At 39.4% G+C, this 27,176-nt stretch overlaps 1 protein-coding gene across 1 annotated transcript; it reads right to left on the reverse strand.

Moving 5' to 3' along the window:
* Nucleotides 1-1,699: 1,699 nt before the first annotated feature.
* On the reverse strand, nt 1,700-26,891 carry NELFA (negative elongation factor complex member A). The gene is made up of 11 exons (XM_074147840.1): nt 26,640-26,891; nt 19,006-19,177; nt 17,631-17,792; nt 16,723-16,812; nt 14,772-14,902; nt 14,517-14,586; nt 13,544-13,632; nt 11,143-11,254; nt 8,577-8,833; nt 7,388-7,487; nt 1,700-6,025 (listed from the first exon to the last, which is right to left on the reverse strand). Exons 1-11 carry the CDS (start codon nt 26,889-26,891, stop codon nt 5,841-5,843), a joined length of 1,620 nt encoding a protein of 539 aa, XP_074003941.1. The 3' UTR covers nt 1,700-5,840.
* Nucleotides 26,892-27,176: the final 285 nt, after the last annotated feature.

Raw genomic sequence — 27,176 nt, forward strand, 5'->3', positions numbered from 1 at the left:
GCACTCAGTTAAAAAGAGGGTCTTAAAACGCAAAAAACTCCAAAATGGACCGTCTGGGTCTTGAGTACAGCCAGCGTTGAGGATGCAGGTCCAACCCACCTTGTGCTCTAGGCAGGAAAATGATACAAGTTGTTCAGCTGCCTTAAAGTAGAATGCACAGAAGAAAAGCAGGATTTAATGAAATAAAGGTAAAAGTAAGTGTGGTTATCTGAAAAGCAGCTCTCTAGGATCAGACCCAGCTGAGACGCTAAGAGCCTTACAAAGCCAGGAAGGTCACTCAGCAGCAGCTGGAGACACACTAACACGTTACCCCTATTTTGCTGGTCCTGCGGGGATTTAAACCCCTGAACACCCAAGCTGAAGGTTGTTTGGTTTCCAAGCAGCAACTCCCAGGGCAAGCCAACAACCTGCCTCCTTTCTGACAAAACAGTACATATAAGAGGATGGGGCCTTTCTACAGTGCTTCAGCACTGGGGGAGAAGAGTGAAGTCCGAGATGTTTTAGTTTCTGTCTAAAGGCATTAGGAACACAGGAAAGCTTTAGGACAGCATCTGATGCTAGTTTGTCTGGGTCTTCATGAGGTCAATCCTCCATCATGAGAGCTAGTATTAGAGCAGCATCCTAAACATTAAAAAACCCTACATGCTTGTACCAGCTAAGCTTGTCCAAAATGTCTAGTGACACAGAGACCGCTAAAAATAGATGGGTCAGATTCTGCATAGGCCGCTCTCAGAGGACAGGCAGGTTGGCACATACTTCTTCATGTGGAACGTATCACCGAGTCACTCCTTTGGGCATCAGGAAACCTCTTTGACAAAGTAAGTACCCTATGAATTAACACACAAAACAGGCATCTCAACCTGTTCTCAAAGCTTTGGTGGCACCAAAGAGCAGTTCTACCAGAGCAGTTGAGCTGGAACAGAACTCCCTTCCTAGCTCTTTGATAAGGTCAGACACAGAAGAGAAAAACCTCCGACCATGCCTGGTGCTGCCCCAGCACAGGCAGGTGTGACAGAGCCACCTCACAGGGCTCTACACAAGGAACTGGAATGGGGCCAGTCACACATATCCACCTAACACAACACTGTACGATAAGCCTTCCTCTTTACCACAGGATAAACCAGACCATAGAAATGGTATCTCTGAGCATGAAAAGTTTCTGGAGAAAACAAAACACCCACCACCAACACCAAACCAAAAACCACCCACCTTCCACAGCACTCTAAAATTGAGAGAGAAGCCATTGCTGAAATTCAGCTAAAGAAAGCGTTTAAAGAAAAAAATTGGTTTATTCCACACTTTCATAGATACCTTGTGGGTCATTCACAGAACCCACACATGGCAAAACTTCCTCGTACCACCAGCTCTAGGCTGTGGGTGGAGTCCTTCAGTGCACACACACCCACCCGTTGCAGAGACATCACCCAAGAGTGATCAGCTTCCAGGGAATCCACCCAGAAAGCACGAGCAGGTATTTTGGTAACACGTCCTACTCACAAACGTCCTAACCAGCACAACTAGCGTATGTCAGCTTTGAAATGTCAACTTTGAAATGCATCTATAGGAGCAATGTGACATAAACCTAAAATGGATACACATTACCACATGGCTGTTTGCTCTCAGGGTAGTGGTACTCATCAACAGTTCAACTGTTGGTACAATATGCAACTTGACTATTAAACAGAGTATCAGTCTATCTCCTTAGAAAATCTAAATTTTTATTATACATATTGTATTACACTGAAAATACGTACCCAAAGACAGAATATTTTGAATTTACAACTGTACAAAAAAAACCAATAGAAAACATACGGGCTATGCTACAGATGTAGCATTTTACAAAATGACAATTCTCGTTAAAGGCACCAGATTCCCAGAGGGCTCTGGCTTAACATTTTTTAGTCTTTTTTTTCCAGTCAGATCTTACTATGAAAATGTGATTCATTCTTAAACTGTTACCATGTCAAAATCTCGAGCTTCTTCCGTCTAGACAAGTGGTCTGCACTTTGACACAACTTAGTGAGAGAAGTGACCAAATTTCAAACAGAGGTGTCAAGCAACTACCAAAGGCTCCTCCCCACTGCACCCAGCACCCTATGGCATTGAACCGAAAGATTTAATGGCAAAGCTCACAGTGAAAAATCGAGTTAACCCACACAATACTGGCCCAGTACTAGAGTGTTAACCACACTGAGCCCGGACTATTTCATAAGGAGGTACCTACAGAGCACTGGTGTACAAAAAAAATGTTCTAATTAGAAGATGGAATCCACGATCAGAACTCTTGCTCAGCATCCTCCTTGGGCTCACCTGCATCACACTCATCTCACTCTTTCTGGTCCTCACGGCACTCATGACAGAAAATGAAGCCTAAAGAAACCCAGCACTTTGCTGTAGGGCAAGTTGTTAAAGAAGCCTGGGTATGCATGCGTGTATTCTTTCTCCCCAAAGAATAAAAATTTTGGACAGGCCAGGGAAAAAACACAATCCACTTTCATTGCTTCTTTCTCCATTATTCCACACTCTGAAAATCAAATAAGCTAATTCGTTTCATGCCTAGGCTTGCACAGACAGGTGCTTCTTTGCAAGCAAGGGCAAGAGAAGCTGGGACATCCTGCCTTGCTGAGGGGCAGTAATGCACTATGGAAGTTTGGGCTTCCTGTTTCCTAAAACTTCATGTTGAATAAAGGGAAAAAGGAAAGGACACAAAGCTTTAAGAAAACTCTGAACTACTCTAGTCGATTTCTCGGTACATCTGCAAGTCAGAGTCAACAAATGTTTTTGTTTAATCTTACAGCACATATTGAGCCTCAGTGAATAGAATCCAACTAACATCTGAGTGACTGAATATTCAAGACAAAAAATATTAAGTTCCAGGGCCAGATTTTGTTCTGTATGCAACAATTCCATTATATTGGAACTTAAATGCTGATGTTGCCCTTTCTGAATTGTCTGCCATTATCCCTACTTTCAGGCCACTGGTTCCATGATTTCATTCTCTGAACCAAAGAGCTCGGTGTAGTTTTACTTCTTAGGGTATCATTTTAACAATGTTGCAAAAGCTTCCCTTTCTTTAGGCATCTAAAAAAAAAAGCTTTCTAGATTCACAGATGAAGTAATGCTCTGGTATTGAGGGTCATAAAGTCACTTTAAAAAATAAATTATTTTTGCAGTGTTAAACTGTCTCATCCTAATGACTTAACGGAATTAAAAATATACTATGCTTCTATTTAAAATTTCAATTTATTGCATGTGACTGACTTTAGACAAACAGGCCTGGAGACCAACTTTGTTATGCAGCAAATACAAACAGGTAGCAGCATGGATAAGCTTCCTACACACTACCACGCTCAAGTGACTCAGCTGCATTCTAGAAGGGCTTCTTGAAGAGAAGGACAGCACAGGCCTGAAATGCAGACTTCTGTGGACTAAGTTTAGCGAGGGACCCCCATTAATCTCAAGTAAGCCAGAAGAGCCACCCCACAGCAGCTCCTGATCACTACTGAACTGCAGAGTCTTGCATCAACAATTTACAATGACAGTACAGGCCCCTCATGTCAGCCAATTTTCTAAAATTTCTTTCCTTAAAAATTGTGTTTGGTACTTGCAGCTTATCTAGCAAGCAGGAACAGAAGTATCATACATGTTTACAGAAAACCGGTAATGACAAGAAAATTTTCAAAATCTGAACGCAGACAAGAAAAGTGTCACTTTTCTTTAAACCTTTCTTTTAAAAGATGAATTCTTTCATATTCTACTGTTAGCCCTTACCATGTAACATACTATAATCAAATAAGTTATAACTTTGAAAACGCATTTCTACTGAACTCATTCTAAAAAAACCTAAAACCCACTACTCATCCTCACTTTGTCAGGCTGTTTTCTATCTGTTTAAAGGAAAAAAAAAAAAAGAAAATCACAATCAGAATCACAATCTACATTGCTTCTGAAATGGGATAAATACATAGCAGAGAGAGAGCCCCCAGTGTGACAGTTATATGCGAGTAACTTTCACACTAACACATGCATAACACTCCATAATGGTAGCAGGTACCATCAAATAACTTGCTCACTACATGAGCTAGAACATTCTGTATATTTGCTTAAATAAAGTTAAGAAATCTATACTTTTGGTCACATCTTAAAACACTGTAGAATACAGATTTTCTTATTATTTGTATTTGCCCTGTCCTGTTGGATAATTTGTTTGAAAAACTAAAAATAAAATGCAATAAAAATTCCCCAATACAAAAAAGACTCTAGTCAATCATCTAAACATCTTTGTTAGCACATAAGCGTACTTATGGGATTTGGTCTGCTTTCTCTTCAGAAAAAAAAAAAAAAGCGATTCAATTTTGTCCTAAGAGTTCCCCTTTAACATGAACCTCATGAAGCCCAAGGTACCTCCTCAGCACCAAACAACAGTATGCTACTCATCTTTGCATTTCTTCCTTCTAAGCACCATTCCCAACCAAGCGCAGCTCCACATACAAGTACTGGCAGAAACCAGACATTTAATCTAAGTCTCCTTCCAGTGATGAAACCAAGTCTCCAAAGGATGAATCCTGACCTGTGTATATACACCCTCTCAATAAATGCAAGCTTTATTTGTACTATTAAAGCCAGATTATACCAGTGGTGTGAACACAGTTATAAAGATTAAAATGTGCTTCTACTAGGAGGGTACAAGTATAGGGCACATATATATGCTAGTATAATTATGCCCACATTAGTGATTATACTGATAGAACTACACTGGTAAGAACCACAGCTACAATCGTTCAAAACTTTTTGGATCAGGGCTTGGCAATCAAACACGTTACAACTGCTCAACCAAACATCAATTAACACTGCCTCAAGGCAACAAATCTTCCAGCCATCTATAGTCAGGTGTGTGTCACTCAACTGCTTCTAGTGCCATTTCTAAATTAAGCTGCAATCGGTCTTGAGATGTAATAGTTTCACTTCCTCCCAGGTAAGTTGTGCTGTTCAAAGGGCTATGCAAGAGCCATAGATCAACTTCTACCCTAAGACTTACACGGCAATGAGCTGTCACTGCCTGGAAGTTGACAAGCCACCACTACTTCTTTCTTAATTTTGATTCTTCTTTTTTTCTTCAGAAAGTTACAATATTGTTTCTTTTGACCTCAATTAACGCCAAATATAAATTAACTCATGCTGGGCAGGGACATTGACAATATAGTGAGTTAACAAAGCTGCTCAATCCCATCCTATGACCCAAACATAAGTAAGCTAAACATACAGTGGGTACCATTAGACACTGGACATCTACCACCTGCAATATTTAGTTATACTGCAGCTGAATTACAAAAGTCAAGCACTGATCTGTGGTGCTTTAAATGTCCATTCTTACAACAGAACCCATGTAGCCAAAGAAAATATTTTCACAATAAAGATCTGTGCCCTCGTTTAATGGTAAACCGTGAATGATTGCGCAGAAGTCTTCTCTTCTGGTACTCAGAAGTAAACTGCTTCCATCTGTAAATCTTTCAGTTGTGATCTCCTTTTCTGGCATCTTGAACTGTAGAAGAACAAAAACACACCAACAACTTTCCCCCCCCTTAAGATCACCTTTCCCTCTCCCAAGATTTCTTCTTGGAAAAAAAAAAAACCACAACCAAACCCCAAAACAAAACCAAAGCACATTTGACACCATCTTCTTCTGTGTTCACTGAGCCCAGTCAGGTTGAAGAGCCACAACTTTTACTCTGGAGGGTAATAAGAAATGTACACATGAATGCCATTTTGTACAGTTGAATTACTCTATGAGCTGGTTGACTCTAAGCTTGATTTGGTCCAGTCTGCTGTTGCTGCATCTCTTAGGAAACATTAGTTATAGGTTTGTACTTCTTGAATCTGGTCCATTCTCCAGTAGCATAGTTCATTTCAAAGACCGTATCAACCAACATAGTGGTACTGCCAGTGCCATCTGCCTTTGGTAAGTCTTCTGTATGCTCACTAAGTTTAATTTGGATGATGTCACCTTGCTCTTGGCAAGGATTCTCTGTGGAAACAAGAACAGGAACAAATTATACATTTCAGCACTGTATTAGAAAAGGTAAAGAGCACTTGATTGACATTCTAAACTTTATGCTGAAAAAAACCCAAACCTAAAACTGAGCCAGTAATGTCACTAATACACATAGCCTCACAAAGATCTTCCCTCCACACATCATGGAGTTTTAAGGATAACAAAACCAGACCCCAAAAGATGAAGCCCAAGGCTAACATAACTGAAAGAACAACAAAAGGGGGAATAAAGCATAACAATGTCATTTCTGTGTGCCTCAAGTACTGTAAGAGAAGCTTATATTTAAATGGGAGTTGGTAAACTCGAACTACCAGAGTTACTTTATTTGGAATATGTTTTCTAGTTAAATGCCTCAACAGTTTTCAGCTGTTCTGGAAGCCCAAACAGCTTCACTGAAATCACTCGTCCAAGACTCAATACCACTCCAGCAGAAGTATTGGATGTTACATTTCAAGGTACTGGAATTGACATCCAGGAAGCTCAAGAATATTATAGTTGGCGGTTACTTACCCAACCTTCAGAAGGTGCTGACATTATTACTGAAGGAATTCATATTGATATATACTTATCTATACGTGCATATGTGAATATATAACACACACACTTCCAAAATGGTATTTTACCTTGCATTACAAAAAACTGTCTGTGTAGATATTAAAGTACACCCTCCTACCGCAATTTGAAGGTACTAAGAACACCATCATTAAGACAAGATACACAGAACTTTTTTAAAGCCCAGGGATCATCACAGTAACTCTACCCTGGTCATCTTCAATAATGTATTGCATTAATCCTAATGTGTGAGCCACATTTAGGCTCCAGCACTTCAGTGGTAAGAGCCCTCAAATTAGAAACCAGAGCTTGTACAGATGATAGAGTTCACTTAAGGACTCTTAAACCCCTCCTCATCTTACATCTGATAATCTGCTTCTAACAGCCTTGGTCTATCAAGTCCAATATATGACAGGATCTAGCTATAAGACAGCTTATATCCCAGCACAGCACCTGTGGTTACCTAAAGTCTCCAAGACAACAATTTCTACATTTCTAATGCTAAGGAATTAGTGAAGAGGCTCTGTACTACCCAACTTGTACCTCAGCTTGCCACGAAAGAACTTACATTCATGGTCTTCTAGACAGACTACTAAGACCTAATCAGTCTGTTCACTGTTCTAACTGGCTGCCTTGCTTCTCCTCAGCCCCTAAACTATCACATTATGTGTTCAGTTATGTATATATTGTGAGTCTTGCACTCACGTACACACATTTAGAAATGCTAGGCTGCATTTCAGATTTGGGTATTCACAAGCAAGCTAAATTAGTCTCAATACATGCCTCTGGATCCTGCCATGAATCCAAGTATAAGAGCCTTTTCTGGCCTTGTAACTTTGTTTGCAGTCTTGAACATTTCCTGTGCAGCATACATTTGCTCCCTCTGCAACAGATAAAACGAGTATGAATTCCAGTGAAGAAAATACTGCCAACAGGTACCAAATTAATACCCACAGACAAGCATAAGAATAAGGTGGAAGTCTGTAGACCTACAAAGAGTAAACAAGAAAATGCTTAACCTCAAGGCTTTCCCTCTTTATTGCTTACACTTAACACTTAGAGCAGTGACAATCAATTTCTGAAACCAGAAAAAATGTCAATCTTTAAACAGCTATAGAAACATGTACTAAAAGACTTTATGTTTACATTATAAATTTTTTTATCTTTATCACATTAGGAAAAAAGGAGAAAAACCCCAATGCTTACTCTACAGTCCAACAAACCCAGGCTTGCAATAATTTCAGAGGAATTTATTTTTTTTTCATTAATAAAGTAGAGGTACTAAAAAGAAAGTTATCCGGTTTCTTAAAATTCAGATCTTGCAAGCCAGGCTTACAGATGTGTTTAGCAAAGTCTCAAGTCAGCTGCACCTTTAATTAGTTATCTGCTTAACTTCAAGCATGCACATAATATATACAAACATACCAGCAATAAGAACCTTCAGGATATAAGTAATTGATGTTGAGATTACTCTCTTCCTCACTCTCAGGCTTTAAAAGATGTGTAATGGGTTTGTGTGTGTGTGAGGGGATCAAGAAATAAAGGCTTTCACCTTAGAATAATCTACTGATATCTTTTCTCCTGCCATCACAATGACAGGATCCCTTTTAGCAGCTTACGTTATATGCAATTGGCTGGGCAACAGCTCCGCTGGAAATACACTTTTCTCCCAAAATTCTTTATAAAGAGTAACACAAAATTATTTTACATAATAAACAGCAGTAAATAAAGACATTCTACTATAACATTAATGCTGCAGAACTAAACATGTTGTGATTAACATTTTTAAGACAGCAACACTAACAAAGCCACAAAGCATTTTCGTTATCTTTGGTTATAAAAAAGCAGCCTCAACCACTTCATGACCCCAAGGCCAGGAACTGCCAACACGCTAAATGAGACCCATAATAAAAATTCACGTTTTACAATCTATGTCAAAAGCAGCAGTCAAAAAGAACGTGGTTTTACTTACTGTGAGAGAGAGGCTTTTTTTCGGTGGTGGCTGTTGCTGAGTTTGGGGGGCCACTTGTGGTGCTTGTGCCGCAGGGGAAATGGCAGGAGGTGTGGTAGGTGTTAGGGGTGAGGTAGGTGTAGCTGCAGGTGGATTAGAGTTACTGTTGTACATTGGTGTTCTTTGTTTGAATTGTGCAGGAAGAGTTGTGGTGGCATTTGGAGCTGCAGGTTCTTCAGCCTGTCTGTTAGTCTGCAAGGCCTCTCGTGCAGAGCCAGCTGTAAAAACCAATCAGGATAATTAAAAACATTATAGTTCAAACAGGGGTTAGCATCACCAATGGCCTTTAAAGAAAACTAAAAATTCTCATTATTCCATTTTAACACCATGATTTAATAGGCCATCTAATATCTATATGAAAAACCGAAGAGCTAATGGCCCTTTCCACTCAATTATCTTTAGCAGTAATTAGACAACTAAGTGACTAGTTGTCCAATATGGATTACATTATATTTAACATCAAATTTTATGGTTAATGAATATCAGATTTATTAAATTGAAACTGCTTTATTTACTTTTTAGCTTATAGTGCTACAACAACCACACTCAGACTCTCCCAGGATTACTGCTGTACTGTTATGTAGAAACCAAAACCATAAAAATATTTCATCAGTTTTTACCTAATGTAGCAGCAGCTTCCAAAGGAAATGGTATTTAAGTCTCAGCAAGTAACAAATATGGAAAATACACAAATACTCACCGATGACAGAATTAAATGTAGTCTTCACAACTGACTCATTATTTAAACACTAACTGCTACGAGGTTGAAAACCCCACAGTATTGACAAGTCCTAACTCTGTTATTTCTCCAAGTGGATCCATTGCCCCGCACTTAAGGGAGTTACTATTCCTAACATGGCTGCAGGTGGAAGTTACATACGATCAAGTTACTGTAACTTTGTAGTTACCATCTGTCCAGCAAACGGCAATTACCCAGCGCACACTCTCGCCAGCTACAGTCCTTTGCAGCTCTTAGACAGGCACAGCTGCTTAAGCACCTTTCAACTAATCTCATGAGGTTTAAGCTAATCTATTCACATTGTGTTCACAGCAGACTAGAAGGCAGATAGAGGCCAGAGCTACGCTGATGCCTTTCAGATCAGATTTTAGAGAATGAGAGGTCTACCGCCCTCCATCTAGGCGCACATATAGCATTGGTTTTAACAACATGGCTATTATCCAGCATGATGTAGAACAGGGCAGTGAACACTTGAGAGGACAAACATTTGTAACAATTAGTTACCCCTTAATTTTGTAAAAATGTCTAGTTTTATTACTGACTTCCTCTCATGTCAGAATAACTGACTTGCATAAAGTAACGTGTCTTAATTATGCAACTTCAGATTATATGAGATCAAATCTGTGCATCTTATATCAAGGAAACAGTTTTATATTCCATGTCCATAAGAAAAGCTAGATACTCCATACTCCAGAAGGAAAAAATAAGTTAGAAAAAAAAATAGAGAACAAAGACATTAGAGAATTCTCAACTAGGCTTTTTCTGCTGTTGAATACAGTGGCAAGGCTCTGGAAAATAATACTAGCTGCTGACAACACTGATGTGCTCTTGGCTGTGTTCCTTCTGGAGATGCCAATTTTCTGCCAGAGAAAGATTTGCATGGACATTCAGAGAGATTCTGAACTGTTTCAGGGCCACGTGGATCAGGTTTTGCATATGCGTTTTTCTATAGTGACCAACATGCTACAGCTCACATATATAAACACAAACATTACAGTACCAAATCACAACAGGCAAGAGTAAAACTAATGCATTAAACTAAAATGTTGGTTCTCTGTTAACTACAAGATCTGGTAATGAATCGCAGTCGTGCCCATTATTAGTGCGAACTGATACACTCCTTTAAGACTTTACATGCAGCAGGGAAGGAAAAGTAAAACAAATTGTGTTAAAATAAAAGGTGCAGAAATAAAGGATTTGTACACACATTTTTTTTTACTACAGGCAATTTTCTAGAATTGAACATAACGTAGCACTTTTCAAAATATGCAGAAGCTCAGTTATTATCTATCAGACTGTTATAAAAAGTAAAAGGAAAATGGATGGCTTCATCCCAGCCTGTGTGAAAGCTGATATGTACTTGCCTCTAGAAACTCACCTGACTCTTGAAAGCAACTATTATTTTGTAAGTGCGTACATATGGATGTGTGTACAGAGTATGTACTCTAGATTTATGTGTATTACTGGTGTCTCTTTAGGGATTAAAATAAATGCTGGATTTTCTACTACAGAGTAAGAAAAAACACCCCAAAGAGTAAATTGCTTTACTTGCCTGACAACTAGCAGTCATTTTAAGACTTAAAAACAACAAGCGTTTTCTTTATTTAGGTTAAATGACATGTCTGGTTACCCAACACCCAAAGGCTGGGTTCATGCAATGGATTTTTAGACGGCTAAGGTTAAATTTCAGGAGAGTTGAGGGATAGTAGGTTTGTAAATAAAAGAGCTAGACAGTAAAACCCTAGAGTTGGAAGTACTAAGTCCCAAAAGCAAAAAAGCATCTTTTACCTGGCTGTGTTTCAGAGCTTGGGATATACGACGAAGACGGCACCACACTGGGGGTAGCAGGTAAATAACTTGTAGAAGGTAGTGCAGGCTCATTGTTCAACGAGCCAAGTTTCTGTAAAACAGAAAAGAAAGTGTTAAAGCCATACTGCATATATTCGTGTGCTGTTTCTGCACTCCAATACATTTTCAACATTAGTTCTGGTACAGAATTCCTTTTGGGAACTTAATTATAGACTCCTCTGTTAGGACAAGTTTGCCCTTTCAACCCTAACTCCCTGTAAAAACTTCAGACACTAGAATTACCCTAAGAGGGAAAAAGCAGCTTTTATTTCCTCTAATTCTGATCAAAGTTGCTTCCAAAGGCACAATATAAGCCAGGAAAAAATTATTACAGAGAAGGTACTTCTGCAAAGAGAGTCAAGCTGCTGTTCTTTTATCCCATTCCTCAGGTAGTAGCACAGAGATCGGATGATAAAATTTGTGTGGATGGTGCTCTCTGAGGAACTACACTATAGAAATAAGTGATCTTCTGCCTGAGCAAGCATGCTCATCACTATTAGCAAGTAGAAACCTGTGTTCACCCATGGGCAAAAGGCCTACTAAAATATCACCCCGGAGAATGCAAAGGCCTCTGGGACAAAGCAAGCAGACGTCAGCAGTAAAAGCACAAGTAAAACCCTGCTTCCACTGAAAGAGGCAGTCAACATGAACACAACAGATGTCATCTAGGATCAAGCCAAGGAAGTGCCACACTTTGTACTTAATCATACATGATATTACACACACAGCATAAAGACAACAGCATGGTATCTCTATGAAGATCTTACTTTTATAAGGCTGAATTGGACTAAAACGAAGGAGTCGACAGAAGAAACATATTTGGGGGGAATAAGTCTAGCAGACAAACCATTTAAGGTAGCGTTACTATACAGAAGATGGATGTTCTGTAAAATGTGGAACTTGCCAAAAAGATACTCTTTGATGGTCTTTCTGCAGAATGCTACAATCTTCACACCTGACACAGGCCTAGCAATATCTGCCTATATGTTGGTTTTGGCGTGTGTGACATGGATTGCTACCCCCACAACCCCATAACCATGGTGCCAATGCTGCGGCATGTGCTTACCGTTAGGCTCTAGAGGGAAGAATGTCTGGCTTACCAACCAGCACTCTCCAAAGGCAAGCACTGCATGTCAACACACAGACTTCAGAGGCAGAGTGAATAATGACCACTTAAAATTTGGAATAAGAGAAGACATTTAAGATTTGAGATGGATTTCTATCAGCCCAAGAGGCTTGAAAACACAGGGTGCAGCAGCCTCATATTATCTATTACTATCTAAAGAACCCAGTTGTTCAAATTAATTCCAGGGCAATGCTTGCTCAAATAGTTTCTAACTCAGAAGTGGGGGGAGGATCTGTACATTCTCATAAAAAGCTATGTCCTGACTGAGAAAACATAAAGCTGCACTGCATTTTTTCCAAAGGAAAAATCTGAAAGGATATGGAAAAAAACCTCTGCACACAATTCCTCCCTCCACCCCCTGACTGAATTCCTCTAGCAACAGGTTAGCTTTTTCAATGGATCCTGAACAACTTTTGGATTAAAAAGAAAAAAAAGACTGTTAAGACAAGAACTGGCCACCTCTGAACTTGATAGGTTTTAAGAAGAACAAATTTATAAGCCATGGGTAATTTGGATGGAGATCAATTCCACTGTGCTTCTCCTCCCCTTTCAATAGTAATGGGACTGTTACAGACAGGCTTGGAGACCTCAGAAAAAGCTGCCTTCTGGATTAAGCATCAGTTCTCAAAGATTACAAGCTGAAAACAGAGAAAAGAATCACATAAGGGTACTAGCATGTAGGCTCTTTTCTCAAGCCAGAAGACAGATGAGTTGTAAAGACTTCTTGCTTACTTAGCTGCTTATATTCAGCTATCCCTCCTGGGTGTAGGCCAATGACAAGTGCTTCCCACTGAGACTTTTGTGGGCGCTGTTCCACCAGGGTCACAAAGGATGCACAGGCACAAAGTGAAACCTGCAGGAACTCCCAAAAGTGACTCTACCTCTCTATGGTCAGAGAGTCCTCCTATCCCTTTCATCTCTGACAAAGGGCTACAATCCTCAGTTACGGAAATGCCACACCCCATCGCAAACTTAAAATAGCAACAAGAAAACAATCAAAACCTTTACGTTTAACCTGCTTTGAATTTTTTATCTAGTTAGGCAAAATTATTTTAAAATTCAATTATTATATTTATGTGAAGATTCTTTATATTAAGAAAGGCATGTTTCAAAAGTTAGTAAAATATCATTACAGTGTTTAAGTGTTTTAGAATAACATGCATCATGGTTTCCTCATAATTTTTTTTTGTTAGTTTTTGTTTGGTTTGGTTTTACCTGTGTAGACACAAGGCCAGCAGCATAATCTGGTGTAGCATTTTCTACTACTGTTTCTTCTTTGGCTTGCTTTTCCACAACTTCTGTATCTATTGCATAAAAATAGAAGTCAGTTCAAGGAAGTTTTCTGAAATACTGAATTAGATACACTTTTTAAAACAAAGATACAAAAACACATTTCTCAAAGTCTGCTAAAACATGCCTAAAGAGGTACATACTGAAAGGTTGGTAGATACAGTAATCTTCATACACAGTTTTATAACCAACCCAATTACTATCTGAACTACAATGTATATCCATCAAGATACAGTAACTGAATAATTAGGTAGAATTGGCAAATTTTGTGATATAAGAAAGCATCAAAACAAAAGCAAAAATTTAACTGCAATTATGATTTTGTTCTGAGATGGTACTTTTTTTTTTAGTGACATACAAAAAGGTTATTTTGGAGCAGCTATGCTGCCTAGTGTATCTTCCTGATATGGTTAAGTAGGGCACAGCACTGTCACTTGACTTAAGAGCAGTATATCAGATATTATTCACTTGTTAAGATCTCTCAGCCAGGATTTTGGAAAGCGCTATAAATTTTTTCAATGTTACTTTCCCTTCATTTACTTGGCCACAGAGCCAGTAGAAATAAGCATACCAAAATATCTCAGAACAATTCCAGTACTGAAGCCATTCACACACCTATGTGCTACCCAAGGCACAACTGACCAGTTCAATCCTCTCAAGCAACTGAGTTACATTATTACTTAGGTACATGGCAATTTAGGAGCATTGGAAAAAAAAAAAAAAAGTTAAAATCCTCCCTTAAAGGGTTTTTGGTTGGGTTGTTGCTTTTTTCTACCTCCCCCTTTTTAAAGTTCAGCAGAAAATAATTTTTAACAAATGAAAATCAAAGCGGTACTACAAATCTAGATCCTATTTGCAGGTGTATTAATAGCTTTTGTAAGTAGCCTGCTATACCAACCTAGTGTCTTTCTCCTTCTCTTTGCTTCACGGCCAGCACCTACCATATCCAGCTCAGAGATATCTAGAAGCTAAAAAGAAAGACCATAAAGAATTTAATAACCATTGTTAAATTTGTGGAATTTATCCATAAATATTGTCCTTCTTTTTTTCTTTAATATATTGCTACTGGATTCAAAATAGCATCAGAAATTCACTCTAGATCAGGAAGGAGAACTGAGCAGGAAAGCAAGAGACTAAGAAAGGGTGCACCTACCTTTACTCCTCTTTCTTTACGCAAAGGTGTTCTTGAAGGAGGAATAGGAGTTCTGTTTCCAGAAGGACTAAATACACTTGGTGCTGAAGTACTCCTGAACGGAGCTTGTTTTGGTATTCCTTTGAGTGGTGCTTAGGGAAGATCGAAAAAGGCAAAAGTTGTAGTATATGTCTAATTAGCTATGAAAAATAGTAATAAGGAATTCATTGGCTTTTCCCTTCCTTAACGCACACCTCTCCTCCCCTTGAACATCAAATGTTTATAGTGCGGAACTGTCTGTAACACACTACATGTCCTTCAGAAGTCAGATTAGGTCTTAAACAAGGAGTAAGAGCCAAACTCTAGGCTAATGCTTCCAACCCCATTTTACACCTGAAGTAATTAAACAGGTGCACTACTATCAAAATATACTTTTCCTACGTACATTGACGTTTTCCTTACTTATAAAAAAATAAACTTTGAAAAGATAAAAAGGTATTGGGCATCCATCTTCTGAATCCAATTATTGACGAAGCTGGTCTTTGAACTTTAATATCTAGTTACTTGGTAAAACTGTATTTAACCAGAGATTCTTAGCCAAGCTTCTGCGGAGCTAAGAGCTCATCATCTACTGGAAAGGTAAATTACTGCTTCATACAGGGGTTTGAAATTCTGGAGCTGCTGTTTGCACAAGCAGGAGGACCTAGTTTAGGTCTATATTGCAAACTTGCTGTCTCAATACTGCGTAGAAACTGCTACACCTATAAGAAGGTGTTTTGCCCCCAACTTTACACTGTTACCCTTCTACCTCATGCTTAATGTAAGTGCTGAAGACAGCATTCTTTCATGAAGTGCTAAAACATTAGGGACACATATACATATCTAGCAGGTCTTTCAGCCTCCTGACAATCTCATCATACCATACAACTTGAAGACAGGCACAGAATTTAATTTGAGGTTACTTTGTATGCCTTTATACGTTGTACTGAAAACCTCTTCACTATAGGACAATCCCCTTTGACCAATGTGAGTAAGTTCCAGCAGAGTAAACACCAGCTGGTCCCATAACTCATATTTCTAGAGATCACCCGGCTCTAAAGGCCTAGACTAAAAACTAGCTTTATTAGTTCAATGGCTAAAGAGAATGCCAAGAAGAGCTAATGGTGAATTTCTATACTGGGACAATTTTTACTTCGAATTACAGCTATACTTTTTTCATTTGCTGCTCAAAACCACATCTTAAATAGCATCAGCACAAAGTACGTCATAGCTTCTAGCCACTACACCAAGAAATCACTCAAATTTTACACCTCAGCATCATTAGGTCAAAAAAAGTTATCTATGCAATAATTTAAAGTATGTAACAAGTTTTTGACTAGGAAGGAGGGTTCAAAATTAATTTGACAAATTCAAGCAGCTCAGGAACTTTAGCAAAAAGTTGAAATCTATTAACACAAAGGTAAATAATGGTTATACATCTTCGTGATGCCCATTAAAGAGAAGCCACTGCACTTCAGGCCTTGGCTGAAGAATATACACTGTCCCCTCTTCTTTCTCCACACAGAATTACACAAATACAAGATAGTTTCAGTCTAATTCAAAGCATTTCAAAGAGCACAGCAGATTACTGTGATCCACTCTGCTCCCTTTTGGAGCAATATGGCTTAGTCAGGAGTTATTCCTGGAGTGATGCAAATTAAATTCTTACCAAAGTCTATAGGAATGATCTAGCTGCGTACATTTTAGAAGCATGGCAGATATACTTGTCATTTAAGAAAAACCTCACACTCTTGTTCTTTCTGACAAGCCATGTCAGAAACATTTAAATATCAGGAGAGAGGAAGGCAGAAAGGGAGAAATCCTTTGCTTCAAAAAGAATTAAGTTTTTGCAAAAACTAGATGGCAATTTTAGTCTTCATCAAGGCTATTTTATCAGGTTTTCTTTCCAGGAAGTGATGAAAGTGAGCCATACTTGTCGTATCTATCTTTTTGACCAGTCCCCTGCCTTTAGCATGGAAAGGCACTCCTGCAGTCTTCTTCAGCTGTTGTGCAGTTTCTGTTGCTAAAAAAAAAAAAAGGGGGCAGAGGGCTTTAGTTATTACAGAATACCTGCTGAAAAAATACAATACACTGCTTCTTATACGAAATGTTATTAACTAATACATAAAAAGATGGGAATAGCAACGAATTTAGCTTAGACTGAGTAGGCAATTTACCCAGAGACTGAAATAATTAAAGTTCTCTATAACATCATAAAAGTTATGAATCTTGTATTTCACCAGATGAACTAAAGTCACATGCAAGACAGAAATAAGCTGTTGCAACAGAACAGCAGGTACCATAAACTATTTTAAGATTGCTTAGTTAAAGCAGTTACTAATACATATATGCACACATGTTGCCTTTTGTTAGAAAAAATTCTCTTGGGTTTCACACCCTATATAACCACACTGAGCAAAAGAAAGCATCAATTATCAGCTCTTGTTCCCTGTTGCAAAAACATATGGCTAAATAAAACCAGGTTCTCATTTCAGTTTTGTTTCAGAAGCTTTAACCAAAACTGTCCCTCACAAGTCTTCATAACTGACTGTTAAATATACCCATGAGATAATATATCTGTGCTTTAAAAAGCTACAGCTTTTTGTATGCCTTGAAATCTGAACAGCATTTAAATCAAGATTAGCATTTTAATGTAATCATGGCCAGAATGACTTGCACCTGCTCTTCCACATATCAGTCTATCAAAGAAAAAAATCATCAGCCAGCAAAGCTTTTAGAAAATTTCAACATATATCCCCATTCAGAAGAATAAGACTGAATATAGATTTTCCTATCACCATTTGTTACTCAATCTTATCAACTAACTGTAATACTACTTACACTTCTGCAAGAGTTCAGCTCTGAGAGTGGCACTTTTAGGTTTCCTTTTCAGCTGGAAGTGTTTCACTGGGGGAGTAAGTGGCCCAGCTAGTGTTGTCAAGGCATTTTTGTTTAAGTATTGGCATTCCAACGGCAACATAGCTGAAGTTTCACATTCACTTACTGCATAAAGAGTTAACACAGTACACATGGGTATTAGCACCTCTTTGATAGCTAATTACAAAGCATTTTACAACTAGACTCTAAAGGTGTTTTTAAATTTTAGATTACTTGCTTAAGCACCAAGAGTAATTTAGTTCTAATTATTACACAGTATATAACCAGTTATTAGTATGTTTGGTTTTTACATTAACATGGAAGCTCTTATGAAGCTAATCATACCTATTCAAAATATAGGAATCTTAAATATGCTACTATTGTCAAACTAAAAGACGACCAAAATGATTGAGTTCTCAAATTCCTTAAAAATTACATATAAAAAGAAAACTACTAAACAGAACTCCAAACCAAAAGTGTGAACAATCAATCATTTGTTTATAGTAAGAAAACAACATGCTTCCACCTCCGAGTCATTTTATTATTGGCCTGCTGCAATCATAACTGCAAGGCCATGTCTGCCCTCAGATGCCTGAGGGCTTTTTCTAGGCCGTGTGCTAAATCAAACCCACTGAAGTAGGAGTAGCTTTGCATCCCTGTTTACTAGGAAAAAAATTAAATTTACTTAAGTTGTTTGAAGCAGCAACTGTGCAAGTGCCCGAGCCAATATTTTCAGCTGTTGGGCAATCCATAGCTAGCTGGACATCAGCAGCGTAACTCTCCTTGGGAACTGTCTCCCCCACAGCACCTATCATTTGTGGGCTGGAGGAGGGCTTCCAGCAGATGTGCACCCCACCTGCCTGATACAACGGTGGTGCTTCCACACACACAAGGCTGTCCACACACAGTACTGCAGAAACAGCTTTACTGTCTTCTTTAGTACTACAACATACGAGACAGAGCAATGTATGAAAAGCTCAGCTTACTAAACTGTAGTAAGTCAATTACTACCTATCAGTGCACATACAGCCTGTCTATGATACTAATGAAGCCACATTAACTTGCACTTTGTCTTCACAAACACTCAGGGTAATACCAGATGCACAAGTTCTGATGATGTGTGAAAAGGTAATTTAAGAAGTTACCATTCCTCAAATATCACAGTTCCCAGTCCAGTAACATACCAGGTTGTGAACTCTGGCAGTTAAGAGACAAGACATACTGCTTGCCCCACTAACAATACTGTTAAGATAGCAAGACTACCTGCAAAACGACAGGTTATTTATTTCTGAAAAAAGGCATCATATTTCTGTAATTTTTACCGACAGAAAAGGCTTACCTTTTTCTCTAAGCTCTCCTAAAATATCTTGAACATTGGGATTCTGTTCTTCAAGATCAAGGTTAAGGGAGCCAGTATCTGGAAAGGATTTTAAAATATCAGCTACCATTAAGACCCAGGGGTCTGAATCCAAGGTAGCGAGCTGGATAATTTCAGTCAGTGCCCCTTTCATCTAACAAAAAAAGAAAAAGAAAATCAGCCAATTGGAGACAGTTTTAAACAGGTTATACTTGGATTTTTTTTAATATATTGTAAAAAGACACTAGCATAAACATGCACAATGTTTTACTACTGGGGAAGGGAAGAGGGAGACTGCTTCAACACAGTAATACATTAACTCTAGAACTAAGTAAAGAATGAACCAAGGTGGTTTTTTTTTTTTATATTGCTTTCGGTCAATCTAACCCAAGTTTGTTTTGAGCTTGAAGCTTTGTTTAGCACTGAACATTTTTACTAAAAGCAACAGGCCTGATTCTTACATTACTGTCTCCTTATGTTCTACACTTATACTCCCAGTGTACCCACACCTTATATTTATTGATAAGAATATACAAAGAGAAGACTAAGTTATTTAGAACAGGTGTCTAAATGAAGATGTACCCCTTTCCGGGCTATAGAATAATACAGCAGACAGACCGAACCTGCATCATATGAACACAAACTAAGTCCTCAAAGCCGTACTTAAGCTTAGGCCAAAATAATATGGTTTTGTATTGTTTGGCAAAAAGTACATATTACAGAAGTACACCCAGCCCTCGATAATGCCACAAGCAACAAGATTTTCCATCCACCCAAAGTTTCTATAAGCAGAAAAAGAATAAATTTCTTTAAGCATCTATCTTAAAAAATGTGATACAATGCATAAGATTAATTATTTTTTTTTTTAATTATTGTCATAGCAATATTTTTCAAGTTACTGATCAACATGTCTGTTGGCACCATGAAATTACATAAAAATCAAGGCAACTACAGCCAGGGTTTTACATAGTGAATCTTTTTCAATTAGTTGTTTTACTTCATTCACAGGTAAGCCTAAACCCCCCCAAATAAAGACCTAATGTTTGCTTTTTTTCCTTAGTAAGTAAACTTATGTAAGCTTTAGATGTATTAGCTTCACAGAACTAAGATGCTTGAGATGTACTGTGTCTCTAGCAAGCTACAAAACACGACAGAGTAAAACCACATAAAGTATTTAGGTGTGTTCTATCTGTATAGTATTAACATTGAAGTATTTACAAGCAAGTATAAGGAAATACTTCCAATTTTGACTTTCCACAACCCTTTGTGGCACATATAGCTTAGTTACTATCTACATGTTTCTGAACACATGGAGACAAGCAAGATATTCACCTATTCACCTTCATGCTGTATTTCTTTCCCTTTATTTAGAATCAGCCTTTTCTTACATGAAAGTTTCATAAAATAAGCTTATTCTACTCATGCAACTCTAAGAAATAAAAGTTAAATTTCTGCTCTCCATTTTTTACTCCAAAGCACTTTTAAACCTCAGCAGTCAGGCAAACATATTGACATTTCTCAATTCTTTTCACCCACACAAAGTTATTGCCCTCTCACTTCAGAAAGGTTTACAAGTGCAAGAGAGGGGCAATTTGTCCTTTACCCACTGCATGTTTTAACACTCGTAGTAACGTGCTCGTGAAACGAACCAGATCAGTTCATCTGACTGAAAACCAGCATCTCCCTATAGCTTTAAGCTTGATCAGCCTCCTGGTGTGGCTGACTACAGTCGCACAAACACTAGAACCAGGAAAAGAGTGGAGCAGAAAGGAAACACCACAACATTCAGTTACCACCTTCAGCAGGACTATTGATTTGCTTTGGATTAAAACTGACCACATAAGCATGACCATGCACTGTTTAATGTGTTGTCGAATTTAACCGACACTTACCCAAATCAAGAGAATAAATTTCTAAGGTTCTAGTCTTTGTTGTCCTCCATTGCTCATTTCTTTCTCAGTAAACATAAAAAAACCCCACTCAGACTTGTAAATCTCTCTATTCTAATCCTGAATTCCTCATCACAAATCACTTCTATTACAGTGGATGAGGATGAGTGTGCATACTACCGAAACAAGGTCCTTTATTCTCTTACCTGTCCTACAGGAATTACAGTACTGTTTTACACAAAACATCTGAAAATTTAAAACATGCCATGAAAGCTGATGAAGCTATGGTTTATCTATAGCTCTTTTACAGGCTTTTATCTGGACATCACTAATGCAGGTAAGTGCACAGCACGTGATTTCCTCCATTAAAGCAAACTCAGGTAAGAGTTGGAGGAAAGATGTCAGATGTCTCCTGTGTCCTCCCAATTTATCCTTCGTATCTGCTCCACAAAACTCCTATTTGTAGCAAAAATTCACAGAGCTACATGCCTATACTAGGTATGTTCCTATGGATTTCTTGTCTGGGTACGCTATATCCACACTGATACAGCCTTGCTCCCAAGGCAACTAAAGTTCAGGCAACCTACTTATGCCACAACCCATCACTTCACACAACTTCGGTTCCTTCAAGAAAAGAGCCCAGAAACAACTTGTTTGCCTAGTACTGGGCAAATAACATTATCACAAGGTCTCAAAGGAGAAAGAACATAGTGAAAGAACAGTCAGTGTCACACACAGGGAAGCAAAGCACACTAACATGTACTGTGAGCTAACCTGAGACCTTGCCTGAATATAGGTTTGCATTTAACAAGCCTGGATTTGAGTTTTGACTCAGGTTTGTCTTCAAATGACGATTTAAATACATGTTCCCAGTTCACTGTTGAACTAGCAGCTGAAAAAAAATTCAATTTGTGGTTTGAGAATGCATAAAATGCAACTCAAAACACCAGAGAATCCTACATACAGTTTTTCCTGTTACTTTATTGAGCACAGCCATAACCCCAAGCTCCCAATTGTATAAGATTGCAACACTGGGTCACTAAAGAGTCCCATCAGCTCCAACCAGCATCTTGTTAAGCATCAATGTCAAGAACTGATGCAACACATTCTAGCATTTCTCTCATCTAAAACTTAAGGTTCTTAAGTATTTTTCTCAGCCTGCTGGCACAAACAAACAAAAAAAAGGGGGGGGGGGGGAAGCATAAAAAGCATAGGGCACAACTAGAAACACCTAACAAGAAAGGAACAGGCAGGATGGCAAAAGTCCAGAAACAGAGACAAAGGGACATTATTAATGGCAGTGCAGGAAGAATACACAAACAGCACTGTGAGAAGGGGTAAAAAAAAGGAAATGTTACTAGAAACACACAAAGTGCATTTATTATTTGTTTTTGCTTTATATTATGTCTAAACTAATATATGTGACTATACCTTTAGACAATTGCATCAACAGCTGGCTAATAAACCAAATCAAGTTTTAATCTTTCAGGGGCCACAGAGAAGGTGATATTTAATAGGGATCTGCATTATTATAGAGCATTTTCATTAAGCTAAAAGCATTGGATTGAAAATACAGTATTAATATTTACGCAATACAAAAATAGGATGGATCAAATCTCACTATTATACATGCTTTGTATTTTAATCATGAAAAAGAGTAGAAGTGGCCAAGAGTGGTATCAGATTAAAATATACCATATTACATCAGAGAAAAATTAAGAACACTAAATGCAGGACAGATAGATGCATAGCAGCCTGCCCATTCTGAACACAGAGGGAAAGGCAAGTGTCATGCTCCCTCTTATTCCTGTAGGTCACAATTCCCACTTGGGTGAACAGAGGACTCCCAATTCACCACAGGCAAGCAAGAAGAGACACAGTCTCAACTTTTGCTCTCTTGCAGCCACTGTAATAAAAGGGCAGGCCACAGCTAGGACAGGCAGCCTCTTCCTCTCGAGAGCACAGAAGCACACAGTCCTCATTCCAGACTGGGTTGTAACATCACAATCTAGCCCTGAACAAATAAATGAAATGCTGGCACAAAAAGAAAACTTGCACTTGCCACTGTGAATCGGGTTAACAAGAATATAATATACAAAGTAAACAGAAGTAACTGTTCTGCCAAATTCACAGCTGAAACCCTGGTCAGCACTACACTGAGCTTTAGGCATCATTTCAAATCAACATGATTACGTGGAAAAAAAAATTAGCAGATGAAAAGCTGTGGGGCAGGGAGATTCAAGAGTTAGCAAATTCTGCCCAGAGAATAACAGTGGGAAAGGATATTTTTGATAACTGCCTACAAAAACACACTTAAAATGAAAATGGGAGCCAATTATTCTTATTAGTCAGCAGGAACAAACAAGCAGTAATGAGGTTCAGAGCATGACAAAAATTTAGGCTTATTACCTATCCCACAGGAGTATTATGAGGATTAAGTCACATATCTATACAATATTTGGAGTGTTGAATGAAAACATTATGAAAATTGGAGAATATTACGTTTAAGAAAAAACACACACACAAAGAACTGAGCTTTCAAGTGAGCTCACTGAAGGTTCACTTGTCTAGACTGAAGCTTTCACAGAGATTTAGAGAGGACCAGCAGCTAATTAAAACCCTTCTAAACCAAATACCACCACACTTTTCTTGATTCCCCCACAACTTTTTACACAGATGTCTGCTGCCAAATGGTTTCCATGTTACTCTATGCCTCACTGAAAAAACTATTATAGAGAAATTAAAAAAAAATTTGAAAGTGACTAAGTCCGATCTGTTATCTAGAGAGGGGAATATCATTTAACATGTTCCATAACAAACCAGTAACATATCCTGCATCCACTATCAGGATTCCCAAAGCTTTACAAAACTGATGCAATATATTTTCCAATACTATTAAGTTTCCAAATGCCAGCTCAGTGCTTCTCACACATGGTCAATACAGACTGGCACATGGCATAGAAAACACACATGCAACTTTCCAAGGAGACTAATGAAGTCCTTTCGCAGTTAAGTTTAATCATTTTCAGCTATGGGAGTGATTTCCAAATGATAGGTTTTACTTCCAGGCAGCTACAGGTATCCTATACTGGTGTATTTCTCCTAGCAAAAAGACACAATGTTCAGCACTCCTCAATATACTGAGCAGAAAACATTGCAGAAGTACAGACCACAGCACACAACACTGATCACAAATATATACATATATATGTTCTAGGTATCTTATGCAAGATACCCAATGCCAATTAAAATATCAAAAAATCTTGACAGTAAGTTATGTAACAGATCTCCACAAATACAACCTATTTTAGCAAACTCACCACAAATGATTAGTATCCGGTAAGACAACGTCCCTTTCTGTCAACAGTTTGGTTACACTAGCTATTTTTACCATTTATAGAAGGAAGTCTATAATGATAATAGCAGACCTACTAGCAATGCTAAGGTTTCTACGTCATGATTTTTTTCATTTTTAACAAGTTGAAGTCCTTCCTCTCAGTTAAAAACAATAAAAAAGTCACATATCCCTGAAAAAATTAAGATACTACAGGTACTTTGCGAAGGACTGAAGAATATGCTAAATCCCTAGTTCTCAATCAAGCGTGCTCTGTTTACAATGAAAGACTAAATTTATGATTGAATTCACAAATGTTACTAAAGAAGTAAAAAATCCCATGATATATTTTTGTTACAGAAGTAACAAGAGCTTTATATTTGGAACACAACTAGTCACTTTAACAATACTCTAAAAGGCACAGCAACTTTACATACACTTTATCTCCACGGCTAACAAAAGCACAGATCAGGTAAAGTTACTCGCTACCATCTTCCTCAGCACCAGCTGGAAAAGTTCTTTTACCCACCCAGTGAACACACCTGCAGCATTTCAACAAATTATTTCAGTTTGCTTGAATGCTGCTCCCTCAAACAGTTGACATGAGCGTTAGCTAAGGTTCCTAAGCTTTTTTACGCTCTCTTCAATCTAAAAACATCACTAATTTGTTAGCTTTTTCTAAACACTGCAATATTAATACTTTCCAAGCTACTTGGATTTTCACACTACTTCAGAAGAATTTTGCATACTCAGAGTTCACATGAGCTTACGCATAGCTCCCCATCCCCCTTTCTGGCCTTGGTTATTTTGTTTGTCCAAAACACAACTGCATTTGTCACACACAAGGAAGATAGCTTGTGCACTGGACAAGCACTAAACATGAATATCACATTTTAAAAATTAGCGTAAACACGCTGAACAATATTTTTTTTTTTAAAGTGACACCAACTACATGTAACACAGTGAACAATCATACAGATGCATGTGGCAAGACAGACATCAACATACACTAAACTATTACTTAAACATGATGCCTTGTGCATTTTCAGCTTAGAAGTACACAAAAGCTGAGCATACAATAATGCAAGTTACATATTGTCTCCCCACACCCTACCTAGTATATATGTATATTAAGCCTAAGCAGCAGCTGTATCCTAGCCAAGAGAGGCTGGTGCAACCACAGCTGAGGACATTCTACACAAGAAGGTGGGGATTAACTGCACACCACCTCCATGATTGTTACCAGGAACCAATACTGTACACAGTGGAAATATGAGAGGAATTCCTCGAACCTGGCTGCAGCAACTGAAATATTTCCCAGTCATTCTCCAGCTATTGCCCCAAACATCAATAGCTGCTTACTGGTAAGAATAAGCCAGCTGCAGATGAGGTATGGTCCAGGGCCAAACAAATAAGCTTTTCTGGATCTATGATGACTGCTTGCAGAGCCAGCCAACTTATTAGCTGGGGTAGGGCAGTAAAGGAAAGCACCAGCTGTTCCCAGAAAGGCAAAAAACCCACGGCAGTTTTCCTCAAGCAAGACCTGACTGCAAGAAGGTGAGAAAAAGCCCTGTTCAGTGCAGACCCTCCATCTTCCATTCCCAAAGTTTCAGCACTTGCTGCTGTCCTTCCCAAAGCTGAGATGTTCGGCTCGGGGACACCTACACAGCTGCCAGTACTAAGGAAGGAGAACGAAGGAAGCCCAACTAACAGGACTGTTCCTAAGCGATCATGCCTCTCTTTCCTACTTTTAGAACAAGCACTGCCTCAGAAAAGCCCTCTTCCCCAAAGGCACCTAAACTGTATCAAAACACCAGCCCTACAACTAAGAGTCCGTGTAGAGACATAAGGTGAGTTTTGGGTCAAAACTGCTTTCAAAAGCCTAGTGCCAACCAGGGATTCCCCGAAGAGCAGGAGAAGCAGCAGTAGCAAATCTACTTCCCCGCTCTCTCCCTTATCACGGGCTATCTGAGCACTTTTTCCTTCCCACCGAGCCCTCCGAGCTGGGCCTCAACGCACCGCTCTGTTGGCCACGGCCTCCTACAGCCCCCTACCCGAAAGGCCGCAAGGGGGAAGCGGGGATGCCCGTGGAGACCAGCCTCGCCGCACACCCCCCGCCGAGCGCGGCCGGGCACCTGCCCTTGCGGAGCAGCAGCCGCCACTGGGCTTCTTCCCCCCTTAGGGCTGCGGCGGGCGGCGTGAGGCGGCACGGCGTTCCCCCTCCCCACTGGCTCCGTGTGGAAAGAAAAGGGCGGTCGGGGTAGGTGGTGCTGGCGCTACCTCCCTCTCCCCCTTCTCCCCTCACGCCATCTCCGACCCACCTCTCCCCCCTCACACACACGCACCCCGCTTCGGTTAAGCTTCCCGCGCAAGCTCCTACACCCAGCTCTCACCTCATCCACCGCCCGGCGGGGCAGGTGCAGCATCCCCAGGAGCAGCTTGAGCTTGACGGGCGAGGAGAGGCCGTGGAAACAGAGGCGGATGTTGTCGATCACCGAAGCTGTGAGCAGCGAGGCAATGCTCGGCGGCGCCCACAGCTCGTCGGTGGAGCCCAGTTTGTTGTGCAGCCACAGGCCAGTGTCGCTCTCCCGCATGGACGCCATCTTGGGAGCGGGACGAAAAAAGAGGGGATTCTCCACGGGCATTTTACGAAGACACCTAAAGGGAGGAAGGGAGGGGGTGAGGACCCCTGCAGGTCGCCGTCTTGTTCGTAAGCCAAAATGGCGGCGCCCTGTGAGGTTGCGCGAGGGAAGGCGCAAATTCCGCCGTAACCTAAAATGGCGGCGCCCAGGCAGTGAAAAATAGTGCGGCTCTTCTCATCTCTCGCTCAGGTGCAAAATGGCGCCCGCCACCGCTTTTCTTCCGTATTGCAAAATGGCGCCGCCTCACTGCCGAAAAGCCTGTCGGTCAGTGCCGAATGGTTGTTTCAC

This window comes from Numenius arquata, chromosome 5, assembly GCF_964106895.1.
Source record: "Numenius arquata chromosome 5, bNumArq3.hap1.1, whole genome shotgun sequence".
Classification (NCBI taxonomy): Eukaryota; Metazoa; Chordata; class Aves; order Charadriiformes; family Scolopacidae; genus Numenius; species Numenius arquata.

Bases quoted from the DNA above. Each gene is read 5' to 3' on its own strand.
- NELFA (XM_074147840.1), bottom strand. From the start codon at position 26,891: ATGCCCGTGGAGAATCCCCTCTTTTTTCGTCCCGCTCCCAAGATGGCG. The intron at 16,813-17,630 runs GTAAGTAGTATT...TTTTTTTTTTAG, and splicing joins AGCTGAACTCTTGCAGAAGT to CAACAGAAACTGCACAACAG. The intron at 13,633-14,516 runs GTTGGTATAGCA...TTTATGCAATAG, and splicing joins GAGAAGGAGAAAGACACTAG to ATACAGAAGTTGTGGAAAAG.